The following is a 23,447-nucleotide window of genomic DNA, read 5'->3' on the forward strand; positions in this document are numbered from 1 at the left end:
TCTGACAATGCATTGAATAAGATTGCCTCTAATAAGAAGATACCTATGCTTTAGGGGAAAAAAAAAAGAAGGGATAATTTGGTATGAATAATAAGTATGAGGGGCAAAATGAATTAAAATTTTACAATTAGAACCAAACTTAACCACCGTGCATTGAAAATCCTAGACTTATCACTATCTGAATTAATATATACCGTTTATTCTTGTTTTTATTTATTGCCATCGGCGACGGCTACCAACTCGCTTTTGGGATCTCACTGTTATTGTCATATTCCCTTATCTTCCATCATATTTTAATTTTGATTGATTTATTTTATATTCTACTGATGATTCCATATGATGAATTTAATGGGAAATTTTCTTGTTTTCTTAGTTCTCATAAAATATAAAAGAACTTATTTTAAGTGTTCCCAAATCTAGCCTGAAAGAAGATAAATGTGCTTATTAAAGAAACATAAAGAATAGCATTGAAGTTAAATATATCATTCGTCTACAAAAGAAAGTTAAAGATAATTCCATATTTATGGATTTAATTACAGTTAGCATATGTATATATATACACTACCTCCAGTCTTTAATATAAGATCTTATTTGACTTTTATTTTGGTCCTAAATATAAGACTCTAATCCACTTTATCTCTCATATTTATACTTTTTTTTTTCTAAAGTAGTCATTCTAATAATAGTAGTTCTAGCCAATACACTTGATTAGTAAGAATATTTTAGGAAAGACAAAACCTATTCAGGATAAATAACTAACTCAACTTATTTTCTTAATTTTCTTAAATTAGTCAACTAGCTCTTATAATTTGGACCGGAAGTAGTATATAGTAAATGTCAAGGGTTAGCGTTTGTTGAAATTAACTTGTTCTCTTGAGCAATGTGAGGCGTTGAGCACACTGGAGGAAGTCTCTGCACATAACCACACGTTTTAACACTAATTAGTTTGGTGCCTAAAAAGCACTAATTAGTTTATTTCTTTCAATTAAAACATGAAAAGTATTATACACACATGCGCACACACACACACACACATATAAGAGGAGCTACGGCATTCCGTGACAAACTCATTTCGGATTACGTGCAAAATATGCACAATGGAATGTATTTTTAATTTTAAAATTAAATAAAATCAAGAACCAAAATCAAAATTTCAAATAAAGTATACTTTTACAACTAAAGTTATTTCATTTGATTGCTGCAAAAATTTAGTTCATCACTAGCTAATATTAAAGTGTGTGTGTGTAGGACCATTAAAAGTTAAAACCATCCATATAGAAGCCAAATCCCTCTAATACATACATGCCTAATTAATTGCTTTTCCTTTTCATATTCATAGATAACTGAATTTGTGTTTCCGTGTTTAGTAAATGAGGTGGTTCCTGTGAGAATAATATACTCAAACCAATCTGTAAAGCTAAGTAAACAATGAGATTAAAAGCACTTACTTCCATGGCAGATCCTCGGCGAGCAACCAGTCACCTTCTTTGTCCTGATAAGCTAACTCATAGCACTCTGAATTTTGATGACCTGTTTTTGCATCAGTCAATTCCCAATCAGTAATCAAATCTCTATATATCTCATCTCCTGCAAATTTCATTAATCACACAAAAACACAGCAGGCACCTACATTTTCCAAACATGGCCATCAAGGTTTCCTTCAGCTTCTGAAAAGAATGATGCAGGCTAAGATCAACCTTTCGTCCAATTCCTTCTCCCTCCATCTTCACTTTAACGTATTGACGAATTTCCGCCATGCCATCTTCTTCAACCCGAACCTTCTTCCTCTGCGACATCAATGGCGGCCACCCGACTGCTGCAGAAGATTCTCCACCATCATCCCCATCATGTCTGCAGATTAATTCACAAACACGCGCACACTTTCTTAATATATACACACACGTCTCTTTACGTATATAATAACAACCAGTATAACTTAAACCAGTCGCAGAAGAGAAGGTAGGTACTTGGTGACGATGGAGCAGCTGTTACGGAGGTCTTCGTCGTCAAGGTCAGCTTCGTGGGAAGGTGTTAAGGGAAGGAGAGGCAGAGTGGGAAGCAAGACGTCGCCGTCGCCGTCTCTGTCTCTGAGACAGTCATGGTGAAGGAGATCACTGAAACTGCGTTTCTTATGAGACACTGAGAATGAAGTGAAAAGATCATGATCGGAATCAAAGGGGGTGGAGAGAGAGAGGCCTAGTTGAAGGTCCATGCAAGAAGAAGAAAGAAAGAAAGAAGGAATGAAGATGGCTGAATTAAGAGAGTACCAAAAGAAGAAACAAGTGTGAGGAATTTAAGAGACGAAGGCTTTTAAATTTAACAGAGAAGAAGAGAGAGGGGAGAGAGGGAGGGTTCGGAGAAACAGAAGGTTGAAGTGTCATTGTCGATGTAGGGCTTTTAGCCGACCGAAGTGCCTGCATGAAGCTTCATTGTTTACTGAACAAAAGATCAACAAAAATATTAAATATGAATGAAAGATATTGATTGTTACAAATCCTGTGATCCAACCCCCCCATCACAAGCAATTGCTGGTACTCTCTTGTTTTCCCTGTAGGCAATTAATTGTTTCACAAGTAGTGGACACCTTCATATATCAGTGAGTAATTTGTTTCCTTTATAAACTTTATGTAGTAAGTACCTTTCCCATCTTACTGATCATAGAATAAAGCTAAGAATGGGTTACTTTGTAATATTACCCTCGGTTGAAATTAATAATTACAATAAAAAATATTCTCTCTTGGTCCCTGAGACCTAATTAACTGGAAAAAACATTAACTACCATATTCTTGCCATATACTGAGAATTAAGTAGGTTTTAAAACTCTATCTTATAATTAGGAGGGGAGGGAGTAATTTGAGATTAACGTAATTTTTAAAATAAAAGGTTATCAAAAAGAAAGAGCGGTGTGGAAACATTTTTTTTGTCTAAAATAAACAGTTTTATTCATCCAACAGTGAAAATAATGAGAACAAAATTGTCTTCATTAGTGCAACAAAGCATATAAAGCCATTGCTCAAATAGCAAGTTAAGTAGAAAGCCATCGTTTTGTCTCAATTGTCATTTCAAACATATAATATTAGAACGAGTCTCGTGATGAGTTCGTATAAGATTTAAGATAGGTCTTTGCATACACGCATGAATTTTTGAAATATATATTTAAAATCTATTATATATTGATCGATATTGATTTGTGACTGCCTAATAAGAAACTTTTAAAAAAATCCGCAAAACTCATTAAATATATTCGTTACAACAACTTTGCAAGCTACAAAATCCAGCTTTAGATATTTGTGGATATAAGGTCAACTTATATAAGCCCTTTAGATTAGATTCTTGGAGGAAACCCTGAGCACTAAGATCAAACTATAATGTGTGGGGGATTCTGCGAGAACTTTGATGCTAGATTATATAAGCCCTTGATAGATTATTTATATATATCTATCTGACCAACAATAGGTAATTAATAATAATGGAATAGAATAATGAGGATCTTGTATACGTGTTTGTGTCAAAATCAGACACAAAGACAGAGCAGGAACCAAAGGCGGACAAGAGAAACCGACAAAGGCAGATTCATTATCCAAACTTTGCCCCCAGAAATTAAAGTGACCATAAGAAAACGTCCAACACATTCAATAAAGTAACACAGCATATGTTCCCTATGTGATTTTTCTTGTTTTCTGGGTTCTGTTTGTTTGAATTTTATTTATGTGTTGCAAGGTCAAAAAAGAATCTTGTTTATGTGTTGCACACTTCAACTTCCACAGTTTTTAATCTAATAATTGATTGATTGATATTTTCTTTGAATTTTAGGAAACTATAGTAGCATACTGTATCTCATTTTTTACTGCAAGAAAAAAAACACGCTAAAGGATATGATCTGGGATCTTACGGATGCATTAATTAAAGTCCTTTAATGCTAAAAATACTTGCAATTTTGTAACCATACGAGAGTCTTCTTAAAGTTAGAGGTGTAGAGGTGTGGACATCTATTTGGACACTATGAAATTGTTTTTCATAATTAGTGACTGTAATTGTCCAAGTTAGTTGTTTGAACAATCTCCTTTACATGAAGTTTTTGAAACTTATTATGCTGATATTTCTTGAATTGTTATAGTTCAACTATATCCCACGGTTGATGATCCCTCTGATGGAGAACCTTTTGGCTATTTAGCAAATCTTTCTTTTGGAATTCAGCATCTTAGAAAAAGATGTATTGTCCATTTATTAAGGTGTGTTCAGTAATGATTTTTTGAGTTTTCTAGTTCTAGTATTCAAAGATAAAAAATATAATAAAATTTATGCTGCTCACTTATCATTAAAATTTTTTAATAATTATATTTTTGTAGATTTTGCAGTAATTTTTTCCCTTAAAAAAATAGATGAAGGGTGAGGAAAGAAGAAGGTAGTCATTCGGTGCTTATCACGACAATAAGCATCATATGTTTATCAATTTAACTCAATCTAGATAATCTAAAATCTAAATTTTTAATAGCAATTTTTAACAAGAAATTTATTTTTTTTAAAAAAAGGGGTCAGTTATGCGGTTATTTTTACTTTGAATTCTATATCTTTCATAATAAAAAATATTAATTAAAATATATAAAATATTTAATTGATGATTGAAAATTGATCTTATTAGTTTAAATTAAGATGAGTACTCAATACTTATCACCGTGATCAGCATGCAATGTGCTGCACAAGGCAGGGCGCGGGGCGCCACAAAGCAAGAATTGAGAAAGAGGTTGGTGTGAGAGTGTAAGGAAAGGAAAGGACGGGAGTAAAGGCACACGGATTCCACGTGACGCCAACCCCAACCCAACCCTACAAGCTCGCCACCCACCTGCAACGCCGACTTCATCATCTTCTTCGTCAAGCAGAGAGTCGCAGTTAACACAGACTTGGGCGGAAGCCCACGTGTCCCGATGGTCCAACCCCACAGAGGCAGGACCACTCTGTCTTTGAAACCCTAATAACTGTGATTTTTGGGCGGTCGGCAATGGAGGGCGAGTCGCCATCAAAGTTTGTGTGTGTGTGGTTTGGGGTTGTGTTGGCTGCCTGTGTTGAAGTTTAGGTCAAAGGAGGGCCGAATCATGGACGCTTAACAACCCACTCTATTCGTTTTGCCCCGTTTTGGATGGCATTATTTATTGATGATTGCTTGGTGGGTCCCCTCTGATTCCCAATTCCTTCCTTAACCATCTTTCATTGTTGCAGATGCAAAGTGACTTCCCTATATGTTCTTCTTTTTCTAAGTCTGGTTCTCAGTTTTCCCCCCAACACCCCCCTTTCTTTTTAAATTTTTTTCCCATAAGTGTTCAACTAACTCCATAAATTAAATAAGCTTGATCCTATCAAGTATGCTGGGTTAAAATTTTTTTTTCCCTTTCTAATTTTATACAATCAAACATATGCATGCAGACATGTTTGAGATTTCATCCAAACATAACACGCACTGCCATTTAGATGCTAAGACAAGATCAAATGCCATCTGGTTCTAGGATTTAATGCCAACATTAAAATTTAAGGATAACTTTTGTTTTGTTATAAAAAATTAAAAAAATTATAACTTTCGTCAACAACAAATCAATCAAATTTATTTTTAAAAATAGAATTGAATAGGTAACCTGGGATCACCAATATCACTCAGAAATGACTCGGAATAGGAATAATATCGTTACAGCAGCCCAGAGAGAAAATGTAGGCCAACAAAAAGGGCAAAAGAACAAAGCGGATATTTTAAAGGATATTGATGCTTAGTGAAAGATTAAGACCATTCTCCCTTAAGGCCGTGCATAAGCTTGGTCGGCTCACAAAGGAAAATGATTGGATGAAGTCAAGTATTTTCATTAATTTGATGTTACATCCGACCAAAATGCACATACAAAAACTGAAGTTTTTTTTAATTAAAAAAAAGATGTCTGATGGGAAGCGAAAGTGAAGGCGGGTTGGAACTTGGAAGCAAAGCATGGATCCAAGGCCCAAAACGAGGTCCATTCTTCATAGCCTCCATCTTCTTCATGATTGCCGCTATCCATCCCAAAGCATATTTCACAACGAGTTTTTTGCAGACATATACATGGAAAATTTGGAAAAAGCCTTTGCTAAAAATTTTATTAAGAGCCACTTGAAATGACTTATAAATAATTTTTTAATCATGATTTTATGAAATAGGAGGTAAGTATGTGAGAAGAGTTTTGTCTCGACTTATATAAAACGTGTTTATGAATGCTTTTGAATGTGATTTCAAACAGACCGAAATGTGGGCAAAATTTACAATGTATTGCAATTTATTAGGTCCTTCTCAGGAATAAAATTTTTAAATACTTCGAAATCTATGGCTCTTCAAAATTATGATAGTACTCCTCCGGTTCTAATTATAAGACCCAATTGACTTATTTGAGGAGATTAAGGAAGTAAGTTAAGTTGGTTATTTATAATAAATAAGTGTTGTCATTCTTAAAATATCCTTACTAATTATGTATATTGGCTAAAACTATCATTATTAGAAGGATTATCTTGGAAAAAAATGCATAAATATAAGAAACAAAATGGATTGGGTCTTATAATTAGGACCAAATAAAAAGTCAAATTGGGTCTTATAATAAGGACCGGAGGAGTAATACATATCAAAGAGACAGAAGAGACTCATTATGCTTTAACATTTGAAGTTTCACAGATAAGCTTCCTAAATTTTAAATTTATATAACTTGTATGGTTATATCAATGACATCTTAAATTTTAAATCATTTCGAACCAACTTCTTAAACTCGTGTCATATATTCATACACATGACGGGTGATTTACTCAAATTTAAAAAAATTCAATGTCAAATTTTTAATTTTTTTTTAAAAAATCCACACGTCCTTTGGAGTTCAATATCCCCAGACCAACTCAATTCAATAATAGACTTCTTTTTGGCTTTCTGTAACAAGCTGGGCATCTAACATTCCAATAGTAAAAACAAAGAATGAAGAACCAAAAAAAAATTGTTAAGACTGAAACATACTGATTCAAAGTGGGGTGCAAGAAGCCAAGGAGAAGGACATACAAAACCACTTTTTATGCAGAGGGTGGGGGCTCCATTGTGGAATGATTGAGGGGAGAAGGGACTACTTTCACTTTACAGAGTAAAGTTTCATGTAATTTGCGGGGGAAATAACAAAAGATGGAATATTATAACGCCCTAGATTTTTATGTGCAAATCAATTGTGAACAAATATTCAGTAATTCTGCTCAAAGGTGTGCAATTGAAAGTGAGAAAAGCGAATGGGGGAATCTCAATCTTATTAGGTCCCCCACCAAACATGCATGCATGCATGCCAGCTTAAAAGTGACTGGAAAAGTACTCTTTAAAAGCCAGCGTTCATCACAGTGCAGTACTTAGAAAAATGATCTTGCAAATCTAAACCAGTTCAAGTCATCCAAATTCTGTCTTTCCCTTTCAGATTTAGAACAGAGGACCCAGAAACCTTATATCAGCTACAGATGCCAACAGAAAAAAGGACAACGCAATACATATGCTGAATAATAATGAGGAACGAAGGGATTTGTCAGTTTCGTCCCCTCAACTATACGGAGGGAGACATAAGGTGGTGGATCAATCTTTGCCTTGAAACAGTGACTGGGCAGGCCAATATCAATAGATTACGGAGAATAACAATGGACGTGCAGTAAAATAAGGAAACGGATCACAGTTTCAACTACCAGTGAAGAATAATTCAAAATGTTTGATCTGACGTGGCAATTTTCCAGAGAGGGAAAACTTGAAGGGTAGTTGAACGGTAGCTAGCCTAGAGCATTTTGGCTGCCGTAGTGAGTTAAGAAGAAACACCTTTTGATTAGGAACTTGATACAATATGTCTAGAAAATGATTTTATGGAATGAATTGAGCACTAAAAACCCCAAAAAAAAGAAAAGCATGTTCTTATTGCATATCAAAGCAAACCACTTTTTAAGTCCATCAGAACCGGGTACACTCAAAAAAGACTAGTTTTCAAGCTCAAAATCCATCGTTTAACTATCAACACCCAGATAATGATTATGATTGCAGTATTGGACGATATCACATAAGTTTTCGTCCCCTTCAACTTGAGTGTACATTTCTGCTTCACACTAGTTCCTTGCGTTAAACAATGAGAATTTTCCAGAAGCATGATAATACAAAAGAAGCTCTTACTGATTTGCCGGCCTTCACTTTGCGCTGTAAATAGGAATTGGTTTTCTTACACAAAGGAGTTGCAAAGACCGAGAACCAGAAAGGCAAAAAGGTAGAAATTATTGGTTCATCAGATAAAGACTACGATTTGAAGAGGCCTGGGGAGCGAGTGCGACACTGTCAATTCATAACAAGAATAGAGTCATGTTATTACCACACTCATCCAAGTACTACTGGAAACGATGGAACTATATATTATCATAAGGCAAAGAAATCACCAAAATTGCCAGCCAACTCACAGCTGATCCCACAGTTCCAATGATATAAACTCAATCACGTTCACCTCAATCTCAGTGAATTGCTGATTGCCCCACTCACCAATTTCCACTCATAAAGAGAAACAAGATGATGGACTGACGTGTGATACCAGTAACATGCCAAAGATTTAATAATTGAAGGGTTGGTTCAGTATGCGTTGAGACAGCATTAGTTCTCTATTTATGCCATCGTAAGTAGCCAATTAGACAGCCAAAATAACATATTTATAACCAAAGTTATATGCTGTTTCCATTGTCACATGGGTTTTGCACGATCAGAAAAAACAAAAGGATATCATAAGGCATAGGCCATGTACTTGGGGTATGATCAGATTGGATCTCTTCAAATTATGTGATTTCAATATTATTTTTAAATTTTTTACTTACACTTAATTCTGAACTGATCTTATTGCATTTTTCTTTTGTAATCAAGGTAAAAGGGTCATAAAGTCGGAAACTTGAGCCGCTGCTGAATCAATCAAAATGTACCTAAATCATTATGCTTAGTCTTAAATCATGCAAAAGCAAAGGGTGCATAATTCCACTGTGCCCCTGCCTTATAGTGGCAGACATTCCCAGGTCACAAAAATAGAATTTCTGATCACTGTCACTTTCTCATTCCTGGCCCCAGAAGGATATTGGGCGCTCTGTACGGTTCTACAGTTATATGGAGAGGGGAAGAAAAAAAAGCTTGGTTTCACATGCACTTCAAATTCACCATTACTGGGATTTTCTTTCTTTTTCTGCGAGTATTTTGAATAAATATACTTTACATAAATATGATGATTATAGAAAAGCTAAAGTTGATAGAAAATCTGGGACCCTCATTGTGTTAACTTTTTCGCTTCATGATTCATGCACGGCGGTATATATGCACATTATTATGAGCTTCATTCCTATATAACTCCCGCTCAGAATCTCACTTGCTTTCTCACAGCTTCGGAAAATTAGTCACATAATGGAAAGCAAAGGACTGGCACTGAAGCCACAGCCCAAGAAGAATCTATGGAAGCCAGAGGAAGACTTGGTTCTGAAAACCTACATTGAAGCTCACGGTGAAGGAAACTGGGAAGCCGTTTCCAAAAAATCAGGCAAGTCCACCTTCGCCTCTGACGATCAGTCCCAATCTATGCTCACTCATGTGTTAGTTACTTCAAATATTGTTAGGTTCTTCAAACAAATCTTTACCAACACAACCATCTACCTATTCGCACCATCTGTTGTTAACAGACGAAGGGTCTTTCTCATATATCACCCCGAAACTGCAGGTCTGAAGAGAGGAGGGAAGAGTTGCAGGCTAAGATGGAAGAACTATTTGAGACCTGACATTAAACGCGGAGGAATGTCTGAAGAAGAAGAAGACCTTATCATCAGATTGCATAAGCTTCTTGGCAACCGGTGCGTCTACTTACTCGAAAACCATGTTTACTTAACAAGTATTTGTCACACAATCTTACTGTTTCATACATTTTTTAAGAGTTATACAGCATCTGCAACGTTCCTATTTACCTAACTAGTATTCAATAAAGTGACACCATTTTGACTGAATTGTCAGTGTCATGCAATCCAATAATATGAGAATATTTATATATAATAAATTGACTTGTACTCTGTAATTCCTATCTGACGCAGATGGTCACTGATAGCTGGAAGAATTCCTGGCAGAACCGATAATGAAGTGAAGAACTACTGGAATACCCGTTTGGACAAGAGATGCCCTCGAGGCAAAAGAAAAGCCATCGGTTCAAGCAAGGATCAGCAAGAAACCAGCAAGAAATCACGAATCAGCAACTCCGACATTCCGATTCCCGCAAGCAACGCAGAGACAGGGTTGCTGGATGCGAGGAAAGATGAGAACAATAACATCACACACTCGTGGGTCGACGAAACGCAGAGCTTCTACTGTGACCTAGATTTTCCGATTGTGCCTGGGAACAGTGCGGTATTTGGTTTCGACGATGAGCATTTCATGACCAATTTGGATTCCATTCTCATGCTTGAAACTGAAGCTGTAGACTATGGATGGTGGGAGTCCAGTTCACGCACGGAATGCTTCATGCCATAGTGCGAATAGCCTAACGTTACTTCAGGTGAAGAGGAAACATAAACGAAGACGACGAAAGTGCTTCCCGCTGAAGAAGTAACTTCATGGCAAGAGATGATCTATGTATGATAAGAAGAACAATGTGTTTAGCACTGAAAGTGAAAACGAGATATATGAATTATGATTGTAATTGAAAAAATTTATTAAAAAACATTTAGCATGATTACTTGTTACATGGATTATGTAAACCTATAAAGGTCGGGTTGGGAAATACTATCTCCTTCCACAGTATTCTCCAATTCTACGTATATGAGTTTATTTAATCCCATATAATAAATAATCATTTATGCCAAATAATCTTTTAATAGATTTTTTTTTAATTTTAATTTCGATTTGTACCTCTTATTTTCAATGTTTTGTACTAAACAGAATGAATATACTTACAATACATGAGTTTAACAAATTTTTAGGTACATTTTTTATATGCTTCACTAAGCGCGTCTCATTTGAGAGTGTAGAAAATGTACCTAAAAATTTCTCCTCAACTAAAACATGTCTTATCTTTTTAAGAAAATATTCTACATATATTTACATTATTATTGTTCATTGACTGAGTCTATATAAGATATATTACTTTCTGTTCTTAATATAAGACTTTATTTTATTTTTATTTTTAATCCTAAATATAAGACCTCAATCTATATTGTTTCTCATATTTATACTTTTTTTTTAAGGTAGTCTTTCTAACAATGATAATTCTAACCAACACACTTAATTAGCAAGGATAGGCAACACCTATTTATTATAAATAACTAACTTAACTTCTTTTCTTAATTTTTTTCAAATTAGTTAACTAGCTTTTATAATTAGGACAGGAGGTAGTAATAAATAATCCAATTATGTAGATAAAAAAAGTTAGTTGAATGGATAAATGGAATAAATGTATAAACCTTATTTATGGAGAGAGAGAGAGAGGGGATGTTTGTGAGATAATTAATATAGTAATATAATTTGTAATTTAATAAGGGCAAAAGTAAAATAAAAATTAATTATGCTTACACCAAAAACTATATCTTATATATAAAATTGGAAGAAGTGTCAGATAAACGGTGTTTTGAAAAAACTATATCTTGGGTTGGTCATAAACCTCACCACAGTAGAAGGAGGTTTATAATGATGTCGTTTACTCTGGTAAAAAAAAAAAAGGAAAGATGTCGTTTATTTCCCACCGTCAGAGATCATTTTATATTGGAAAGTTTCTGCACTCCCAGCTTAGTGGGGTCCCGTCCTTTTACTCTACATATCTTTACATATAACGAAGAATGAGTTGTCGTTCGTTTCTCAAGTGATTGAAGGATTGTTGGGAGATAGCGGTAAAAATTCTTTATAAACTATTCTCATATTTTATAAATCACGATTAAAAAACTATTTATGAACTGATGTTGATTCCATTCTCAGTCTACGGAATAAGCTTAATTAGAAGTATCATTTGTTGGTAACATTTCCAGAGGGACTAACTTCTATTACTGGCAGACGATATTAAGTATCTTACCTCAAAAAAGGGCTAATTTAAAATGTAGTAAATTGGCCGTATCATGCAGCAAATAGATTGTAGGTCTCGTGAATTCTAAATGAATTAGCTTATGAATAACATCGATATAGGTTGGCTTTTGCCCTTGCATGGGAGGGGGTGGGGAATATAATTGGAATTAACTAACTTAGCGCGAAAAGTGTTCTTTGATATGACCCAGTGCTTCTTATCCTCATAAAACTTAGTTTGGGTGTACCAAAGGGGTCCTTCGCTTGCAGATATGAGGTGAGGAGTGCTTTAGTTTATACTCCTCCGATCTTTACTATAGGACCCAATTGTTAAATTGATTTTAGTTCTAAATATAAGACTCATTTTTTATATTTATCAATTTTCTTTAAATTACCCCTATGGATACTCCCTCAACCATAATTAAGTAAAAGAGGAAGAGGAAGTATTAAGAAAGATGATTATGGTATTTTAAGAAAAACGTGTCACATTTCTTATAATTAACTAACTTATCTAACTTTCTTAATCTAATTAAATTAGTTAAATGGGTCTTATATTAAGGACCGGAGGGAGTAAGACCCTGTTTGACTTTTATTTTGGTCCTAAATATAAGACCCCAATCCACTTTGTCTCTCATATTTATACTTTTTTTTTTTCTAAAATGGTCCTTCTAACAATGATAGTTCTAATCAATACACTTGATTAGCAAGGATATTTTAGGAAAGACAACACTTATTTAGGACAAATAACTAACTCAACTTATTTCCTTAATCTCCTCAAATTAGTCAACTGACTCTTATAATTAGGACCGGAGGTAATATTTTAAAAGAGATGGCTGAAGCGACAGATTGGCTTTTGTTAAAACATGATTTTGGGGCGGTGTCACGTTCTCAATAGTTGCCACCAACTTAACTTTACGAGGCTGTGTCAACAGTAACACCTTCATTGAGATGATTGCTTTGTGTTTTTGACCCCGATAATCAATCACGTGAAAAATTAAAATTTTTTATCATTGTCCTTTTTTGGTTTTTTCCTTTTCACTTGATGCCAAATTACAAACCTGTGCCTTTGGTCGGGGTAGAAACAGGAAAAAACACAAAAAGGCCGGTCCCCCCCCCCCCCCCCCCCGGGAAATTCACTCACGCACCCTATGCCTCCTAACATACCGTTAACTGGTTCCCTGAACCTTAACTTAGTTCAAACTCAGATTCTCCCTTCTGAAGGTGCCCTGGTGCCTTTAGGTCAATAGGCATTGGTGGAGGCTTCGCTTCGTGCTTCCTACCAATTTATGTGGTCCTTCTCTACCCGCTTTCCATCTTTCGGAAAACGGAAATTGGTACAGAGCCGAGATAACATCGGCATTCATTTCTGTGATGTTCAGATAAGTCTTAAGCAGTCAATTTTTTTCAGTTGCATTAATACACTGGACATAACACCGCAAGGAGAAGCCTCCCATCAATCAAACAATATTATTTATTATCCGATATAACGTTGGAATTTGATCCCGTATGTACAATTACAACACGAAATACCGGAAAGCGTGTTGCGGCAGAGAGTCATAAACATAAAATGATGCCTGCCACACGCGGATGTCATTGCAAATGCAATTGATTAGCTAACATAATCTCTGGACCCAAAAAATAAACAAATAAAAACCCTCAACAAAAGAACATTATGGGAACTAATCATCTATAACACTTCATCTTCTAGTTGAGAATATAATGAGACATCATCTATAGGTAACGAAGGTGGGGTTCCAGGAGGTATTCGAGCGGCACCATCTTCCCCAGCCCATACACAAAGAGCCTCTGCATCCATGATGCTTAAATCAATGTCAATCTGACCACTCAGCTCATTTATAAACTTCAAAAGCGTGTCGAAATCCATCTTCTCCCCCATTATTTTATTGCGGTATCGTTTCAGGATTGCCACACATATATACAGGTGCAGATGCTCGCATGGATAATGTGTCCATAATACCTCCCATAAACGCATTGTACTCTCGAACTCAAGCTCCCTGAAATGTCAAGTGAAATATTGATTAGTTTATGTGTTGTTTACTAACAAATTCTCTCTGTGAGGACCAATGCAGGGCTAAATCTGTCAGACTGGTAAATTTAAAACTCCAACAGCTTCACTGACATCAAGTGCATCATCAATTGGAATCTCCATCAGAAGTGTCACAGAAATTAACTTTTTAGTTGAACCGTCTAGAAGACTTTGATCCTTTCAGGAATATGTCAAGAGGCTAAAGACACTTTTAGGAAAATATTTATAAAGTAGAATATAGAATTCATTCCAATTTTATACAAAAAAAAAAAATCTTATCATATAGCGTGTTCTGAACAGGGAGATTATTCTCCACATTGTGAAGGCTTCCAGCAAGCATAAGGTTCTCCTGAATCATCTCCAGAGATGTAAAGCATGTTTACTTGGTTATTAGCTTTGCTAGATAACATTCTTAACAACCTCTCATGAATCCATACCAATTGCACTTCTTTGGAAAAAGAGAGAGAGATTAAGTCCGAAAAAGGAGCCAGTGATTCAATTAGGACCGGCCATCCAGTTATTTTTGCAGGAAGTCTTCAGTAATATATTTTTAAAAAAAGACAGTCAAACAGACTTCTTGTTGCTGAATTTACGGATCTATGACAGTGATTCAAGGAATCTGACCTTTTAAATTGAATCAAAACCCAGCGGAAACAAAAGAAATAATTCAAGCAGTCATGCTGCTCGAAATACTTATGCAATGGACTATCCAGCAACTCTACCAACTGCAACAAAAGAAATATAATATTAATCAGAAATGGCAAAGGAAACTGACAAAAATACAACTTAATAACAAGTTTCCAACAGATATACAGAGACATATTAGTGTTGGCCCAAAACTAATGGCAGGATGATAAATGGATATACCATCAGACATAGATTCAGTCCCAGCTTCTATTGATGAAAGGTTCTTATATAATTTGATTTACCAGGTGCCTCTTTATGACATGCAAGACTTCTACTAAAAACTTATTGATAGACTACACTTCTATTCCTTTTTTCACCCAGGTAACGTCTAATTTCAAGAAATGAAGCAGAAATTGACTTTTTAGTATAGATACACAATGATCTCCCGTGAGAGAATCTAGGTGGGGGCAATGTATGCATCTGGACAGTTGTTAATAGAGAGACTGGGAAAGAGAACATTAAATTGAATGCAAGAAGATTTGCGTCAAACAAAACGTTGCTTCTATTAAAATACCCAGCATTAACAGCTATACTAGAGGGTAATTGAATAGCAATTATCTACATTGCAGATAGCAGAATCAGATATTTTTTAACAATAAGGAAGCAACAGAGACAATTGGCCTTCTTCGAAATCCAAGTTCATACACAGATTTTATGCTTTTAGTTCTTGAAAAATGGCGCACAACTAAGTTGCAGAAACATAATATCATATGTTTCAGTTATCTACTTCTCTTTCAATGCCAATGTTTGTGACACATAGTGAACGGGAGAACAACATCTTGATTAATGACATTTACATAATCATAAGAAAAGTCATATCTAGACCAGAGATGTGGCTCATATTTTCTGGAATGCATTATCAGATTCATGAGATGTTGACTGTGAAATAGTACTCATTAGTTTCTCCATTGAACCGAGATTCAAAGGTGACCATAATGACACATGGGATGTGATGATGGAATAAAATGTGCAGCGTTTTTGTTTATAAAAGGATACTGTACATGTCAGACAATGGTTACAGCAATGGTTTTGCCATTCTACCAAAAAAATCTCATTAATTTTGACAATCAGAAGAAACCTAAATTTAGAAAGGAATTCAAGGGAAAATCCTCTAGCTATGTTTTCCAATTTGTGAAATATTTGTATTTATAACATATTTTTATGTTCCTTTTCTTTTATTAAGTCCGGTAATGCATGGTTCTCTCAACAACGTATTTATGATTGTAATTGAGCCATTGGGATGCAATTGATGGGCATACAAATAAGCGCATGAAATTTTTTGTAGAGGAAAACTTCTTCCTAAATAAAAAGAAAGTTGTCACACAAAAAGCGAGTGAGTGTGCGTGAGAGAGAGAGAGAGAGAGAGAGAATAAACCTTAGATAATGCAAAAAGTTGAGAGTGCATGCCATTTTGATCACGATTAAAGTTGGGTCCAAGACGCTCCATAAGTGCTACGAAACACCAAAATGCCTCTGATTCATCACCCATTACAAAATATATTGGGGAAAGAAGATCATTCATACCCTATACAATGACAAAAGAATCAGATTGCCTAAACACATGGAATGTCAACTCTCAATTGTTGCATGGTAATGGAAAGTTGGAAAAAAACGAGGAACCCCAACTCTTGATTTGTGGTACCATAACTTCCCTTGGTAGAGAAGAATGTGAGCTGTTAACATATTCCTACTGTGGTTGCGGAGAACAATTCTATGCTTAATCAATCATTTGACATCCAGGATAGTCAAGCACAGGAATATATAAGAGAAGCAGTCATCACTTCATAGATTTCATAAAACATTTTGAAGTAAAAAACACTGCAAAATTCTGGTGTGCTATGCATCAAATTGACAAGTACCTGACAATAACCAAGGTCAAAGTTGTAGAATGAATAAGTCAACAGGATATCCCGTAGAACATTCACGTTTGGATTATCATCTCCATCATAGAAAGCAAGCAACCTATCAGTCCTCACCTTCAAAAATAAAAGACAGTTAAAGCTATATGTGCATCATCCAGCTGCTCTTATGTAGTCTTTTTGATAATTCATAAACATTTTAACTAGCTTCCAGCATACCACATCTTTGTCAATTAGGCCTTTCCTCTCTCTGAATTTTGTGAATCTTCTAGCCTGTGCTGGGAGGATACTCTACAGAGGAAAAAGCATAAATAAATTATTTTTAAGTTACAGTGAGATATTAAAAACTATGCTTATTAAAGAAAAAAGGCATGGAGAAGTGAAAACCTGCCACTGGCTCTTTATAGTCTCGTACTCTGACCTCTTGACTGACTTCAGATATTCCCTCTCAGCATATGTTGAATCATATGAATAGTACCCCAACAGAAATCCCCAAACCTGTCATTCTTACAAGGATTTGTAAGGGAAGAGTGAAACCAATTTTGAAAAATTCACTTTGCTTGGAAATCATCAGATATATTATTATACACAGACCTCTTTCCGTAACTCATGGTCAAGTCCACCATAAAATATTCTCTTTCTTAAAGCTTCTGAATCTATAACTCGCCCTTCAGAATCCAAGAAGCTAACCCACTGCAAAAATGGACCCTTTCAGAATGCTCATTATTTAGGATTGTAATACATTAGCAGAATTGCGAAAACCTGATCTAAAGTATCGTGATAAAATTTTAGAACCTATGGCTCTAAGGTGGGACAAGTCAGAAGTCAGAACCATAGGCTCCAAGACTTGACTTGCATGAAATAAGACGCATGAAAACTTGGACTAAATTCATGAATGTGGAATACCAGGTTTCAAATATCTCAGCAAGCCAGTCTATTGTGATATCTTGATAAATAATTTTCACTGCATTGCTTTTTATTACATATAATTTCATCTTTATGGGGGGGAAAAAAAAGAAGAAGAATTGTGTACACAACATTGATAATCATGATCAGAGAGCATTTCCATAAACAGTTCATTGCTTAAACCTGACACAGAAGCATTAATAGTAGAAAAACACAACAGAAAAAGTAAAATCATAACTCACCTCGTCATAACCTAAAGGCAGTTGCCGTGGTTTTCCCCATACTTGTGATAATTTATCAAACTGCACGTAGAGGAAACAAAAGAAATGACATCAATATTGCTGGGTGTAAAGGGGAAGCAGAATGAAAAAAAGTCACCTGCTGACGTATGAAAAAATGATGTGTACTAATATAATCCTGTAGGTGGCCATGCTCAGAATGCAATAATCAAAGCAATGTCCCCAAACAACCAAAATAATCATGACTAGTATCTGATCTTACGGATTGGGAGAAGCCGCAAAAGCACCAGATGAACAAGAAATTAACATACTAGAAACATTTTTCCTTAGCACCCCTGTCACCTGACATTCAGATGGAATTATTACACGCACCTTTTATACCTCCAAATGCTTAATGTGCCAATAAATTTTAATTTTAGGTGGGATGATAATACACTTTTTCTAAATTATGCACTCAGAAGCATGTCTGACAAAAAGCATAGCAGGTATTACTTGCAAGCATAAGGTAGCTCATCATCACAGGGGAAAATAAAAGCTCAATGCCAAATTCCTTCCAGACCATAAAAGATACAAACAAGGCAATCAACAGGGACAGACTATGTACCTGATAACCATTCAAGGGGAGGGGGTCTAGCACTTGATATAATAGCAATAGCATCCACAAATAGGGAGGATTACCTCCAGAGGATCTGAGGGAACAGGACTTTCATCAGGAACATTATCTCCAACACTGGAAGCCTTCTTACGATGATCAAAAGGAGTCTCATCAAAACTTCTCTCAATGGCGCTGAATCCATTACTCTGATCACCAAAGAGTTGTGAAGTTGTTTCACGGGCAAATTTGGTCACAAGAGAGAACTTCTCCAAAACTTGAATAGAAATATCTCTAGCAGGATCATTAGCTCTATGTCTTGATCTTCCTTGATATTGAGAAACAGTAGCATGTCCATCATTGGAACCACTATCAATCCTCTCTTGGTTCTCATTCAAAGTGGACTTATTAACTGATATATTTGAAGGTTCGCAAGCAATAGAAACAGCCCTGGGCATCTCCAATGAAGACAAAGTCCTCTGGAAGTCAATCCAAGCAAGAGAAAAATGAGAAAGCCAAGATAAAGGGACACAAATCATATATATATAGCAAAAGATTTTAGAGACCTAAGGAGAAATCCCAAATGTAAGACTTTATTTCTTCTAAACTTTCTGCCTATATGCTAGAAAATACATAAACGCACGTGGGCTTCCATAAACTTAAAAAATTTCAAAGTCAGACGGCAGGACGACATTTTAGGAGCCATCCATCAAACATTTTGATTGTCAAAACAAAATAGGGATGTTAACTCATAATTATGAGAGTCACCGGTTATGTGTACTTCCCAGCACATAACAGCGATATTTGTTAAGAGACAACATACATAGACAATCCAATTGCCAAAACAAATAAAACAACTCTACATGCATACCACATACCTGTAGAGGATTCTTTAAATCATTCACAACGAACACATTTGCATCTTCTGCAGATCTGGAAAATATAGCATAAAAAGAAAAAGGAAAGATTCAAAATATATCAGCCTAAAAATGGCACTCAAACTAGATCAAAGTCAAAACATTTTTTAAATATTATTTAGCCACATATTATTGATATACTTTTAGTGACAACAAAAAAGACAATGAATTTAGAACCATATAAATTGTTTTTTTTGTTTTTCCTGATTAAGAAACGTCATGCCCATATGCCACACAACTGAATACTTGAGGTTAAAATTTTTGAGATTTTAAATAACTAAATTGCCAGCTAGGCTGTAGGAATGAGTCATCATAAAATGCAAACACAGGAGGAAACTATCATAGAAAAGAAAAGGCAGCAGGAAAAAGCTCACCAACTTAGAGAGAAAATTTAAGCTTACTAGAGTCTTTGTAAGGGATTTAAAAAATCTTTTAAATCAATCTTTAAGAATCATAGATGTCAATCAAAAGAAAGAAAATATGTCATTTAACACACACACAAGAACCTTTCACATTGTTTAGCATTGAAATAATCATGTAACCACATCTTTCCATTTACTAGCCCATTGAATAACAAAATTGCCAGCTAGGCTGTAGGAATGAGTTCTCTACACATATTAGGCATATCTGCCCTTTTAATCATGAAACCAAGATAAACAACTCTACAAACCATTAGCTGAGAAAAATGATACCCAAACTCCCAAAGGCATAAAATGACTACAAATTCAGTGACTAGATAAGAACAGGTAATGGGCTACAAATAACAGTATCTGAAAAGCCCTGAGGCCAAACCTCATAGAGATCATCCTTTTTTAATTCAAGGTACATTTTAAAATTTTCAAATATATCATGAAGAGACCAGCAATTGGTATCATCTATAAGCGAGTTAGAAGAAAACAAAATGTAAGACACAAATCCAGAAACTAACCTCACAAGAAGAACATGTTGCTTTATTGTAGCAAGAAATTCTCTGACTCCTCCATTGTAAAAGTACAGAGGTGGATATGCAAGTCCTGCAAAGACAAACCCCCCACCCCCCCAAAAAAAAAGCGCAAAAAACAATATAGACTGAGTCATACAAACTACATAATGAGTAATTCTTTCTTTTAAAAAAGTGGTGCATAGTTGAAGTTAAATGCAAATAGTAAACAGGAAAATTTGAAAAGAAAACTTAATATTTTTGGTCAATAACATTTTATCATAAGATCATTAATGGAAAAAGGGAACATGAATGCCTAGTGCGAGAACAGCATTTGGCTGAAGATTTTCTGATCTTGGCAAAATAAAAACGCATTACTAATTTATAATGAAGTAATTATAGATCCATGAAGGACAGCTGTGGCAAACTTTTTTCCCCCCTAAATTTATTAATATGAATATAAGAATAAAAAAAAGTTTCATATCATTTTATAAAAAAGTGCCGTGCCTTTTATCTTGGATTTTTTTTTTTCCTTAGAAAGAAAAGCACTTCATTACACCCATGCCATTGATTTTATAAAATACCCACAGTCGATGAACAGGCATTCCTTGGATCCATTTATTTAGGGATTGGTCGCTTTTCTAGCTTCTGTTTACTTGCACATTGAATACGAGAAATTGTAACCTGCCATGTTAGTTGCCTTCACCAACAAAGTGAATGCACCTACTACAGAATTAAGAAAACGGAAAGAAAAGATAAATCCATATATTTTCTCCTCATGATGCCTGGAATAAGGAAATTAACTCCACATCTTTGTAATAAAACATTAATGTACTATCAGAGTGTTGAAATCCAAAATGGATGGATAACTATGCCACGGTACCCCGTCCCCGATTTATCAACAAAGAATGATACGCCTAAGAAAGAGACAGAACAGAAAACTCTAATAATGAAGAATGAAACAGTGATCTCGGGGAAAGGATACGAAAAAAACCATGATATAATCTGTAAAGTTCATATGCTCTACTTCACCTGATGACAAAACAGCAATGATATATTGCCACCCAAGTGGAGGAGTATGCCTTCGAATGGACCTGATGTCAGTAAAGGGCACCGCCCTTATGGTGTAAAGATTTCTGTCTACATAAGAAAGGAATAAATTTCAGAATATATAGAACGCTTAGCTATATAAGTAAAATATCAAAGTCCAAATCCGAACTACCTTTCTCAGACAGCATGGCATTCGAATTATTCGCTGTATAAGGTATCCATGACTACAACGAAGAGAAGATGGATATTTCCATAAAACAAACTGCACTCACTCAAAAGGAAAACAAAAAATAAAAATAAAACAATCAATGGATACCATAAACAGAGCAGAGCCTTGCTTAATCAACTTCAGTCTTCCACTAATCCTTTCGGAAGCAAACTGAGTCGGATGAATTGCGACATTTTCCTTCGTAAAAACTATCTGAGCGCTGTCCGGCTCACTCGATGAGCTCTGTTTAGTGCTATCGCTCCGTAGCAATACGCTGGATGATGCCTAATCCAAAGCAATAAAACAGCCAAAATTCCTTGCCTCGGTTAAATTTGTGATTAGCCGTAAACAATGAACGTAGATTCGAACAAATTCAACCGAATCACCTAAATCTAACGAAATGCAATTCCATGGAAGAAAGCGATACATTCGGAACTACAATGGCATCGGTATTACCTGCTGCTGCGACGCAGCATAATCGGCGTCGTCGGACAAATCGTGGAGCTCGGTTTCTTGCATCGGCGGTATCACAGATTGGGAAAACAATCAAGATTCAAGAGAAGGGGGGGTAAGAGAGAGAGTGGACTTCGCGACGAAGGAAAATCCGATTTGCGGGAAGAATAACAGAAAGAGGAAGGAAGCCCCGCACGCTGGTTGTTTCGTCGCGGGAAGCAAAGCAATTTCGTGAAAGGGTCACCGTTGGATTTCAAGAAATGGCCAAAATAAACGGTCAAGATTGACGCATTCGTTATTTTACGGATCTGAGCTCCTCCACTGTCCGCCCTGTGGAAATGTCCCAGAGAATAGCGACACGGCGTCTCAGTCACGAGAACGAGGTTTCCCTTTTCCAAAATAAAAAGGACAAATGTAAATATTTTTTTCCTTTTTTTTTTTTTTTTTCCATTTCTATAGCGTTTTAAGGTGATGCGTATGCGTGATCCTTACTTTACGTATGCAAGAAATCCTATCTTGATTTTTATTAAAGCAAATACTATCTTAATAAATGATATCATTATTAAGATAAATTCTTCATTAATATATCTAATTTATATATAAATAGTTTTTTTTAATTATTCAGCAACTTACATGTAGATCACAGCCAGGATGTGAAACCGCATTTAACAGCACCGTAATTGGGAATACAATACTACATTAACAAAACACTGCAAAGGATAAGGAAGGCTAGATGATTTCACAAGGTCTTCGCTAATGGAATCAATATAATGCCAATTGGCAGCATCCTGAGCCGATGAAATTGAGTGTTTGATCTGACTACTAACGAAAACTTTTCTTTTCCCTCTAAAAATATACACCCCTCCTATCTTTAATATTAGACATAATTATTAAATTGATCTTGGTCTTAAATGTAACATGTGCTTACCATATTTATCAGTTTTTCTTAAATTATTCTTATTGATATTTCCTCAACCATAATTAAGAAATATGATTGTGGTATTTTAAGAAAAAAATATGCCAAATTTTTTATAATTAACTAATTTATCTAACTTTTTTAATCTAATAAAATTAATTAAATAGGTCCTATATTAAGAGGATGAGGACTATATGCATATTCTACACAAATGAGATACGTTTGCCTTCTAAAGATGATGCCCCACCTACCAAAATGTCAAGTTGATGAATTTTCCTGGGGTTTGTCGTTCATTCCTTTTCATATACTACTTCCGATCCTAAATATAAGAGCTAGTTGATTAATTTGAATAGATTAAGCAAATATGTTAAGCTAGTTATTTATAATAAATAAGTATTACCTTTCCTAAAATATCTTTACTAATCAAGTTCATTGACTAAAACTAATATTATTAGAAGAACTATCTTGGAAAAAAATTAGAGAAATATGAGAGACAAAATGAATTAGAATCTTATATTTAGGATCAAAATAAAAAGTCAAACAAGATCTTATATTAAAAATAGGAGGTAGCATATGATTAATCTTTACGAATGGAA

At 35.1% G+C, this 23,447-nt stretch overlaps 3 protein-coding genes across 3 annotated transcripts; 1 reads left to right on the forward strand and 2 right to left on the reverse strand.

The window, feature by feature from the left end:
• Positions 1-784: 784 nt before the first annotated feature.
• Positions 785-2,261, reverse strand: LOC114713433 (auxin-responsive protein IAA5-like). The gene is made up of 4 exons (XM_028898076.1): positions 1,968-2,261; positions 1,631-1,851; positions 1,449-1,530; positions 785-912 (listed from the first exon to the last, which is right to left on the reverse strand). The coding sequence occupies exons 1-4, from the start codon at positions 2,210-2,212 to the stop codon at positions 861-863; spliced, it is 600 nt and encodes a 199-aa protein (XP_028753909.1). The 5' UTR covers positions 2,213-2,261; the 3' UTR covers positions 785-860.
• A 7,159-nt stretch (positions 2,262-9,420) lies between these two features.
• Positions 9,421-10,694, forward strand: LOC114713462 (transcription factor MYB82-like). Its single transcript, XM_028898116.1, has 3 exons — positions 9,421-9,566; positions 9,744-9,873; positions 10,108-10,694. Exons 1-3 carry the CDS (start codon positions 9,434-9,436, stop codon positions 10,538-10,540), a joined length of 696 nt encoding a protein of 231 aa, XP_028753949.1. The 5' UTR covers positions 9,421-9,433; the 3' UTR covers positions 10,541-10,694.
• Positions 10,695-13,500: 2,806 nt separating this feature from the next.
• On the reverse strand, positions 13,501-22,260 carry LOC114713454 (TBC1 domain family member 15-like). The gene is made up of 15 exons (XM_028898105.1): positions 21,939-22,260; positions 21,591-21,767; positions 21,447-21,498; positions 21,257-21,364; positions 20,234-20,318; positions 19,267-19,321; positions 18,475-18,867; positions 17,800-17,859; positions 17,246-17,344; positions 17,039-17,149; positions 16,871-16,942; positions 16,652-16,768; positions 16,168-16,317; positions 14,730-14,830; positions 13,501-14,073 (listed from the first exon to the last, which is right to left on the reverse strand). Exons 1-15 carry the CDS (start codon positions 21,999-22,001, stop codon positions 13,746-13,748), a joined length of 1,971 nt encoding a protein of 656 aa, XP_028753938.1. The 5' UTR covers positions 22,002-22,260; the 3' UTR covers positions 13,501-13,745.
• Positions 22,261-23,447: the final 1,187 nt, after the last annotated feature.

Source organism: Neltuma alba, unplaced genomic scaffold (genome assembly GCF_004799145.2).
Source record: "Neltuma alba isolate B1F8T4 unplaced genomic scaffold, ASM479914v2 tig00011426_pilon, whole genome shotgun sequence".
In the NCBI taxonomy this organism is placed as follows: domain Eukaryota; kingdom Viridiplantae; phylum Streptophyta; class Magnoliopsida; order Fabales; family Fabaceae; genus Neltuma; species Neltuma alba.